The 9924-nt window shown below is 51.4% G+C and overlaps 2 protein-coding genes and 1 non-coding gene across 3 annotated transcripts in view; 2 read left to right on the plus strand and 1 right to left on the minus strand.

Annotated features, from left to right (window-relative positions):
* LOC142880051 (alpha-1,3-mannosyl-glycoprotein 4-beta-N-acetylglucosaminyltransferase B-like) overlaps positions 1-1824 on the minus strand; it is a 12039-nt gene extending 10215 nt beyond the window's left edge. The window contains exons 1-2 of the mRNA XM_076013675.1: positions 1619-1824; positions 1-75 (exon numbers count right to left, since the gene is read on the minus strand). The exon at positions 1-75 is cut by the window's left edge and continues 81 nt beyond it. Coding sequence (XP_075869790.1) covers positions 1-75; positions 1619-1712 — 169 coding nt within the window. The 5' untranslated portion in view covers positions 1713-1824. The remainder of the gene's footprint in view (positions 76-1618) is intronic.
* Positions 1825-2475: 651 nt separating this feature from the next.
* Positions 2476-2547, plus strand: trnaa-ugc (transfer RNA alanine (anticodon UGC)). The gene has a single exon. It is a non-coding gene; the product is annotated as a tRNA-Ala (tRNA).
* Positions 2548-4268: 1721 nt separating this feature from the next.
* On the plus strand, positions 4269-9437 carry LOC142880052 (uncharacterized; the record flags this gene model as incomplete). Its single annotated transcript, XM_076013676.1, has 7 exons — positions 4269-4287; positions 4362-4535; positions 7128-7388; positions 8246-8415; positions 8715-8847; positions 8934-9084; positions 9329-9437. Coding segments are annotated over exons 1-7 (1017 nt in total), but the record flags the coding sequence as incomplete, so codon positions are not given.
* Positions 9438-9924: the final 487 nt, after the last annotated feature.

Below are 9924 nucleotides of genomic sequence, written 5' to 3' on the forward strand. Positions count from 1 at the left end.
TGACCTGCGACCCCAACTGCTCCGCCACCATCAGTCGTTCGAGCAGAGCTTTCACTTCCGGCCACATGGTGGCGCCTGCAGACAGAGAGAGTGGCCGAGGAGGTGAGACCACGCAGAAGACCCGCGCTCCTGATCGAACCGAAGCCGAGTCCAGCAAAGCCCAGTCCAGCAAAGCCCAGTCCAGGAGTCAAGGCACACAAATCAATGAAAACTAAGATTAGAAATGGGATAAACCCAATAATGTAACACACACACACACACACACACACACACACACACACACACACACACACACACACACACACACACACAGGTTGAGAGTGGCACTGAGGTGCACCAAGCTGCTTTGGTATTTTACAGTGATTTCCACAGTTCCATGTTGACTCTTTAATATTGTTGACATCATGAACATCAGTCAGTCACTTTCATTTTAGCACATCATTTGGCCCCAAAATCATACAAGAAATTATCATTATCATTATTATTATCACTATTATTATTATTATTATTATTATTATTATTATTATTATTATTATTATTATTATTAGGGTCAATGATTTGGCCATACACTTCCACACTCACAGCATCTCAAGTCGTGTCTTGGTTGACTGATGCGCAGCAGCATCCTGTCTTTGTGAGTCCGGCCTGGACTCGGACACTCTGTGACTGAACCTGACCTCAGGTCAGTGGCAACAATCTGATGCAGATTCAACAGCAACACTGACATTGGTGAATCTTTGCTGCGTTCTCATTCAAAGGAACGGTGACAGGTGTGCCGTTGTAAGGTCACCCTAAAAAAACATACAAACAAACTACAGTAACAATTAGAATAATGATAATAATAATAATAATAATAATAATAATAATAGTAATAGTAATAATCATGCAGATTCAAAATATTCAAAACAGATTCAAGAAGCAAATTCTGCTCACAGCCGACCCGTCAACACGCCAGAGTGATCTGATTCGTTCAGGCGTGGGCAAACCAAGGCCCGGGGGCCATATGCGGCCCGTTCAGTCGGCCCACCAAATTTGGAAAAAATGATGTCGTTGGTCAGTAAAGTCATAAACACTGCAGCATTTCACCCACGCTGCTGTGAACGGTGAGCGAGATATTTATGGATAACTTGTTTGTTTTTGTTATTATTATTATTGTTGTGCTGTGTGTGTGTGTGTGTGTGTGTGTGTGTGTGTGTGTGTGTGTGTGTGTGACGGCTTCTATGTGAGCAGCTGGCCATGCTCGAATCTCCCTCTGGATAATAGAGTAGATCCAATCTAATCTGATCTCGTGTAATCTGATCTAAGATGGTTTCCCTGTGTTTTCAGTCAGTTCTAAAACAGATATCATATTGCAACTTTGCCGTGGTTTATTTCCCACTGTCATCACAGCAACGTGTTTGCTCCATCATACCCCGGCACAGAGGCTTTCCTCACCAGCACTGCAGACCCACTCCTCAGCTCGCGAGTGAGTCAGTGAGTCAGTGGGTCAGTGGGTGAATGGCCAGTTGAACAGCGTCCACAGACAGAAGGCACTCGAGGGCAAATGTCGACCGTCAGTCAGTGCTGAGAACAAACAGTCACCCTGGATCAATCAACCCGTCCCTCGTGCTGCTGTTACCTGCGCCAGTGGGGGTCCTCGCGATCCAGATGACCGACACGACGCACGCCGACAGCAGGAGCACAACTCCGAGTCCAGGTAGGTGACGCCTCATTATCCCCCCCCCGCCCACCTCCAGCCCCTCCTCCTCCTGAGATCCGCAGGTGCCCCGGCGGTGCCTCCGAGCTGTGGTGGAGGATCAGGCTCCAGGTGCGCGCGAGGGCAGGTGCAGCCTGAATGGCTCCTTAATGAGACTCGCGCAACACAGTGCGCGCATGTGTTGCTGAATCAAACTCACGAGGTAAGTCAGCGTTGCCAAGGGGGAACTGCGGAGGACAATACCGACACCTGCTGGTGGGGTTAAGGAACCACCTGGTAAACAAAGTTCTCTTCTATTCATTTATTTGTTGTTGTTGTTGTTGTTGTTGTTGTTGTTGTAGTAGTAATCCATGTGTTTGCAGAACACGATTCTTATACATTTAACGATGAATGAATTATTCATTTAATGTTTGGCACTTTTAGTCCTCCATACACCCGGGTGACTGTTCCTCTAACAGGTGTGTGTGTGTATGTGTGTGTGTGTGTGTGTGTGTGTGTGTGTGTGTGTGTGTGTGTGGTCACTTTCACGCTCGACCCGACACGCCGGACGAACCGCTTTACAGCAACGTCACGTGCTTATTTAGAGGCGGTCTCACAGACTGCTGGTACAAACACACGAGGCTGTAAAGTGACGGAATGGGAGCCAATAAGTAACCTCGATGAAGACCAAGCGATAAAAGTGTCGAACTCGTAGCGGGCTCGAGAGTTACCTCGCGCCGCTTCAGCACGCCCACAGTAGGAGTGTTTAAATGCAGTTGTGACGCGTGCGTCCAGCAGGAGGGGATGTAGCTCAGTGGTAGAGCGCATGCTTTGCATGTATGAGGCCCCGGGTTCAATCCCCGGCATCTCCACTCCTTTTCCCTCCTTTTTCCTCCTTTTCCTCGAGCTTCTCTGAATACTCCGCCGCTCTCGTGACTTCCGGGGCGAGTTGGACGCCACAACCAGCCGAGGAATCGCGCACCATCAATGGAAGACTTTATCGCGTGAGCAGCGGGTCAGCTGCTCCCGGCAGGATGTCCTCCGTCCCCACTAGAGGGCAGCCCAACACCAACATCGTCACAGGACGGCACGGCCGACTCGCGCTCTCATCCGCTCTTGACAACGTCATGCAATGGCGAGCAATTAGATACGGCTTAAGTGTGTGTGTGTATGTGTGTGTGTGTGTGTGTGTTTTAATTAATTTTCATTTTCGAGAGTGACAGAGAGAGCGAGGGAGGGAGAGAGAGAGACAGAGAGAGGGGGAGCGAGAGAGAGAGAGAGGGAGAGAGAGAGAGAGAGGAAGAGAGGGAGAGAGAGAGACAGAGTGAGAGTGAGAGACAGAGAGACAGAGAGAGAGAGAGAGGGAGAGAGAGAGAGAGAGAGAGAGAGAGAGTGAGAGAGGAGAGAGAGAGAGAGAGGGAGAGAGAGAGAGACAGAGAGAGCGAGGGAGGGAGAGAGAGAGACAGAGAGAGGGGGAGCGAGAGAGAGGGAGAGAGAGAGAGAGAGGAAGAGAGGGAGAGAGAGAGACAGAGTGAGAGTGAGAGACAGAGAGACAGAGAGAGAGAGAGAGGGAGAGAGAGAGAGAGAGAGAGAGAGAGTGAGAGAGGAGAGAGAGAGAGAGAGGGAGAGAGAGAGAGACAGAGAGAGCGAGGGAGGGAGAGAGAGAGACAGAGAGAGGGGGAGCGAGAGAGAGAGAGAGGGAGAGAGAGAGAGAGAGGAAGAGAGGGAGAGAGAGAGACAGAGTGAGAGTGAGAGACAGAGAGACAGAGAGAGAGAGAGAGGGAGAGAGAGAGAGAGAGAGAGAGAGAGTGAGAGAGGAGAGAGAGAGAGAGAGGGAGAGAGAGAGAGACAGAGAGAGTCAATGTCTTTGTAACAGAGAAGCCAGCTGTAGTTTATTTTAATTTAATGATAAAAAGTGAATATTAAATATTAAATCAACTGATTATAAATAAATGTCTTGGTTAGCTTTAACTTGGCGTTGGCAAACTACGGCCCGGGGGGCCATATGGGGCCCATTGAACTTTTCAATGCGGCCTTTAAAACACAACTTGCAGAAATGATGTCAGCAGTCAGTGAGTCGCCAAGCAGCCGCATCTCCTCCGTGTTTGAAAAAAATCAAACCAGAGGAGGAAAAGCTCTCGAGTGTCCTGTGCTAAACAGAAACAGAGAGAACGGAGAGAACGGAGAGAATGGAGAGAACAGAGAGAACAGAGAGAACAGAGAGAACGGAGAGAACGGAGAGAACAGAGAGAACAGAGAGAACAGAGAGAATGGAGAGAACAGAGAGAACGGAGAGAACGGAGAGAACGGAGAGAACAGAGAGAACGGAGAGAACAGCTGGAAGGTGGAAGTCGGCCACCTCCACTGCCTTGCAGCGCAGTGGCAGTGAGAAGTCCATCCAGCCTGCAAAGTTCAGGTCGACTTCCAGACGACGCGGCTCACACGAGCCCAACAAAGAAGATTGTTGTTGGTGGCTGACGCGGCGCCGCACATGAGCGAGACACTGCAGTGCGACTGTGGACATGAGACGCAGTGACTCACCGTGCGGGCCCGAGCATTCCTTCCTTCCTCTGTTGCTATGGAAGAAGGCAGGATGAGGCTCAAACAGCAAGGCGAACACAGAGCCATTCATGACCCCCACATCCATCACCCTCTGCCACAGGTGACCTTTGACCTGCCCCCACAGCACAGCTGCACGCGGAGAGGAAGCGGCCCCGTGTCCATGGCGACGGCGGAGGCACCAGGAGGAAGTTCCAGCTGAAGATGTTCTGGGAGAACCCAGCAGGGCCGAGACGTCGCGGTGCTTTGGACAAAGCCCACGGATTCACAATCCATTCAGCAAAGCCTCAGCCGGGGAACGGTGGGAGGAACTGCGTGGAAAACCAGCAGTCATCGCTCTGTAGGAGGCAGCAAGAGGAGATTCCCACTGCAGGGCTGCAGTCCAGGATGGAGACCAGACCAAGGCTTTAGATACCTGAGAAGAACGACCAGTATCTTTTTCAAGACCAGTCTGCTTCTCAATGGAGCAGCAGCAATCAATCAATCATCTCCTCCCAGCAATCAATCAATCATCTCTCCTTCCAGCAATCAATCAATCATCTCCTCCCAGCAATCAATCAATCATCTCCTTCCAGCAATCAATCAATCATCTCCTCCCAGCAATCAATCAATCATCTCCTCCCAGCAAGGACTCTGTCAATCATCTCCTCCCAGCAAGGACTCTGTCAATCATCTCCTTCAACATTGTTGCTGCTTTGCCAACTATTTGGAATCATCTAAAAAAAAAAAAAAAATCTAAATAAATTTGCTTCTGACAATGAAATAATGAGCTGCCTGGGGTCAGGGGGTCAGGGTGTCACTCTGGCCGTCACCACCAGGGCGTAAAACGGCAGCAGCTGGATTCTTTTCTGTTATTATCGTGTTATTACAGTGTTGACTGCGTCGCCGCTGGCCTGGATCAAAAGCCCCAGTCCGTCCAGTCCCAGACCGAGTCCAGACCCAGTGGCAATGCCTCCGAGACCGAGACCCTTGCACGGTGGTCTGGAGACCAGGACGGACCTCCAGGACCGCAGCACCACCCCATCCCCACCCTGAAGGAGCGTCTCTGTCCATCATTGTCCCTCGGCACACAAAGAGAAGATGAGATGGATGTCACTGATCCCAGCGGGACGCTTCAGTCCCCTGACGGCACCGACGGCCAGACCTGCTAGTGAGGAGGCGGAGCAGCTGGAGAGGCGGGCCGGCTCGTCCAACCCGTGCAGTCTTTCCAACCTCTTCCTGGATGGATGTCTTCATCAAGGCAGCTTTGTGGGATATTAGTGGTACTTTAGGAGAGGGGTCAAAGTGTTGGCCCTGTTGACAGTTGGTGTCGTGGCTTAAACACAAAGACTGGAGACGAGGGTGGGCTGGGGGGGGCGGGGGATGGGGGGGGGGGAGGACTGCTAGATAGACGGATACTAATCTCTCCGTCTTTATTCTAGTTTCAATCCCGCCGCTAAGAGGATTGTGTGCAAAAAAAGAAAAATATTAATGCCACCAAGGGAGAAGATAGCTTGGCATGAACATGTGGATGTTGCACACACATGCACACACATGCACACACGTGCACACACATGCACACACGGCATCTAAAAGCCATCTTTAGGCGTACAAATGCAGTAATCCTCCCTGCTGCAGTGATTTCACGTTGGGAGAGCGGCCGCAGCAGAATTCATTGTTTTTCATTTTAACGAGGCAGAACTCAGGAGGGGGGGGGGGGGGGGGGCAGGAAGGAGCGGTCGTGCTGACCTGCACTTCCATCAACTGTTGGGTCGGCTCAGAACCGACAGAGACGAGCGGAGCCGGAGCAACGTAGACGCCTTGGTGGTGGTGGTGGTGGGGGCGGGGGGTCACTGAATCTGCAAGCACTCAGGCCTAACAATTGTCCCGACAGCCTGGGGTGGCTGTGGCTGCCGTGGGCGGGGTGGAGTCTGGGGGCGGGGGCGGGGCCGAAGAGGCAAGAAAAGGAAAGAGAAAGGAGCCATCTGTTCCCATGAGGGGGGGCTGAGAGGAAGACAGACGCAGCGGAGCAGGGAGGTAAGTCAGCGGCTTCTGTCCACCGGCTCCATCAGTGCACTGCCACACTTTACACTGCGTGCTAGCAAACAGAGGGCTAACCGTGTCGCGGTTCGTCATCTGGCTTGTGGGTTGAGTTTGGCGGCGCTGTGCAGGGGGCGTGGACCCTTGTCTGCAAGTCTTTCCGTCCCATCGGAGCGGGTCTGCCCGAGGGTCCCAGGGGAACGCTGGGGGTTTTGTCAGGAAGGGCGTTTGTTTGACATAGGAGAGCTGCTCTGAACACGCACGCGGATTTGCAGTGGTGGTCCCTGAAGGCAGCATCTGAGCTAATCTCCGGTTAAAGACTCGGTTCTGATCCGCAGCGGCGACCCCGTGAGTTAATGCAGCCTCTCCTGTGGGAATTGAAGTCATTCGATGGAGACAGAAACTGAACAAAGCAAGCAACTGATGATAGATGCCAGGTTACAGTAATATGAATATAATATATAATAATAATACTGTAATGATATATTTATTATTATTAATGATAATGTGGATGACTTTCTACCGAGGGCTGTTTTCACTTCTGTCTTGCCCTTGCTTGTCCCTCTGCTTCAGTCTCATTCCTTTAACACTGCCCTCCTCCTCCAGCCCCCCCCCCCCCCTTGTTCTCTCAGCATCAATACCAAGATGCTATATAGTCTCTAACTTAATTAAATGGAGCATCCCCTCCCTGACTGACAGTGTCCTGTATGGCAGCCAACGGTGCCCTCCCCTCCATACTTTATGCTAATTCCAACCAATCCATCTGGGGGTTCCATCAGGAACATTGCCTCCCTGCAGGGAATAAAGCCCGGGCGTCGCAGGTCAGCTTTAACTCATTCTTGCTGGTGTGATAAATGTCATCCATCGGGTGAAGTGAAAGGAGAGAAACTGGCATTCAGCTCAGAGAAGAAGAGTTCAGAGAAGAAGAGCTCAGAGAAGAAGAGCTCAGAGAAGAAGGGATCAGAGAAGAGATCAGAGAAGAAGGGATCAGAGAAGAAGAGCTCAGAGAAGAAGAGCGCAGAGAAGAAGAGTTTAGAGAAGAAGAGTTCAGAGAAGAAGAGTTTAGAGAAGAAGAGTTCAGAGAAGAAGAGCTCAGAGAAGAAGAGTTTAGAGAAGAAGAGTTCAGAGAAGAAGAGTTCAGAGAAGAAGAGTTTAGAGAAGAAGAGCTCAGAGAAGAAGAACTCAGAGAAGAAGAGATCAGAGAAGAAGAGCTCAGAGAAGAAGAGATCAGAGAAGAAGAGCTCAGAGAAGAAGAGATCAGAGAAGAAGAACTCAGAGAAGAAGAGATCAGAGAAGAAGAGATCAGAGAAGAAGAGCTCAGAGAAGAAGAGATCAGAGAAGAAGAGCTCAGAGAAGAAGAGATCAGAGAAGAAGAACTCAGAGAAGAAGAGATCAGAGAAGAAGAGATCAGAGAAGAAGAGCTCAGAGAAGAAGAGTTCAGAGAAGGAGAGTTCAGATAAGAATGGAGAATTATTCTGCCTGAGTGCAGGTGGTGCGAATGAATAATGGTTTCTTCTTCTTCTTCTTAGTATTATTATTATTATTATTATTATTATTATTATTATTATTATTATTATTATTATTATACATTAGGCAACTGGAAAATATCTCTGTCTGACCTTTGGTGACAGTGTCGCCCACTGGGATGCAGTTGATAAAGACACGATTCAAAAATGGTTGCCGAAACTGATTATTCCGAAATAAAGTTCAGATATCATGTTCTACGGGTTCTATGGGTTCTATAGATGGAGGCCATTGATTAGGTTAGAACCAACGTAGTATACCAGTGGTATAGCAAAGTAGTATATTTCCAAACAGCAATAAGTTGCAAAAGAAGAAACGTCGTAGCTTCAAGTGAACTTCTTGAAAAGATCATGGATCTGAACACCTGCTGTCTTCTTCACTGAACTTCCATGTTTGTGTTTCTCTGCCGCCACTGAAATCCCTCTTGTTAGACATCCGTGGACTGACCAGCCCCACTTGCTGCTTGAGTGAATATTCCCGAGTCCAGGCCAACGCAGCATGCAGCAGTGATGGAGGCGTGGCTTCTCCTGCTGTGTCTGAGCAACCGATGGATGCAAACAGTGTGGACCGCCAGCGTGGCCCCGACTCTGACCCCTGCACCGGTGACGCCCACTGAGGACCAGAGCACCCAGCTGGTGGTACAATGACATGCATGACTTCTCTAGAGAGAGGGGCGGGGGGTGGGGGAGTTGGGGGGGGTCACTAGTGGGCCATCACGGGCTGTAATATTTGACCGAGGGGCTGTGAAGTATCAAGTTGGGTCATCTTGTCTTGAAAAGCTACGCTAGCATTGACGCAGCACTCAACGTTACAAACTGGACCTGTCACATCAGGGCACTTTTGCCATCCATACCAAGCTTTCAACAGCAGAGTCTAGCCGGCCGTCCATCCTGCCTGGTGAGCCCGTTGCAGACGGCCTCCCGCTTTGCTCTCGCAGGATTGGCTGATGAAGTACGGCTACCTCCCGGCCCCGGACCCCTCCACGGGTCAGCTGCAGGCGTGGACGTCGGTCACCAGCGCCGTCAAGGCCATGCAGAGGTTCGCCGGCCTCAGAGACACCGGGGTGTTGGGTAAGCGTCCCGCTCCGCTCCGCCACCGTCTCCGAGTCTTCGCTCACTGCATTCCGGTCTCCGCCTCGTCCTTCTCCGGCCTGCAGACGAGGAGACGCTGGTGTTGATGAAGAGTCCTCGCTGCTCGCTGCCCGACCAAGACCAAGCGGCCGCGTCGGCGCCCAACCGCCAGAGGGGAAGCAGCAGGAGGAGACGGAGAGGCGTGGCCATGTGGACGCGCAGGAACATCAACTGGAGGTTGGATGTCCACACGCTGCACTGGTTCAGCAAGACGGCGGCCATCGCAGAATGTTTTTCTTATTTTGTCCTAATAACACACATTGGCAAAATGAATTCAGTTTGTGATGAAACACACACACACACACACACACTGGGATTGGGTCAACTGCCAGTGTGCTGCTGTGCAGTGACAGACACACACTGGCACACTGGCACACTGGCTCAGCCTCCTTCCAACTGTCTGGTCTGTGTCCACGCTCAGGCTGCGCTCCTACCCCTCGTCTTCCCGCCTGTCCCGGGAGATGATCCGCTCGCTGGTCTACTACGCCCTGAGAGTCTGGTCCGAGCCCACGCCCCTGGACTTCCATGAGGTTGGTTGCATTGCTCCTGGGTTGTCAAAGACACAAAGCTACCGCCGTTCTCAACGCAGCAGATGTATTGACGAGGGCCAACCTGCACACTCCCTCAAACCGGTTCTGAAGCAGGCCCACCTGCCTGAGCCCGGACGATGAAACGCAGCTCTGGACCTTTCAGTGTGGGCACCACGACGTCACAAAGCCCACATTAATGGAGCCCCAATGCTATGCTAGTCGCCACAGCAACGGTCAACAGGCGGAAGTGGACGTACTGGGCCCACTGGACCGAGAGGGGGGAAGCAAGGCTGCAGTGAGGGGAGAGAAAAGTGTCCTGGTCCAGCGGGTTTGGGACGTACTGACTGTTAACATCATTCCTTTAAGTTCTGCGGGCCGGATTCAAAAGCTCAACGGGCTGCATGTGGCCCCCGGGCCATAGTTTGCCCCTGCCCGGTCTGGAGTTTCCATCATTTCCAGAGTAACCTCCCCCCCCCCACCCCCCGGT

This window comes from Nelusetta ayraudi, unplaced genomic scaffold (genome assembly GCF_046127955.1).
Source record: "Nelusetta ayraudi isolate G7.1 ecotype Tasmania unplaced genomic scaffold, CSIRO-AGI_Nayr_v1 ptg000153l, whole genome shotgun sequence".
Classification (NCBI taxonomy): Eukaryota; Metazoa; Chordata; class Actinopteri; order Tetraodontiformes; family Monacanthidae; genus Nelusetta; species Nelusetta ayraudi.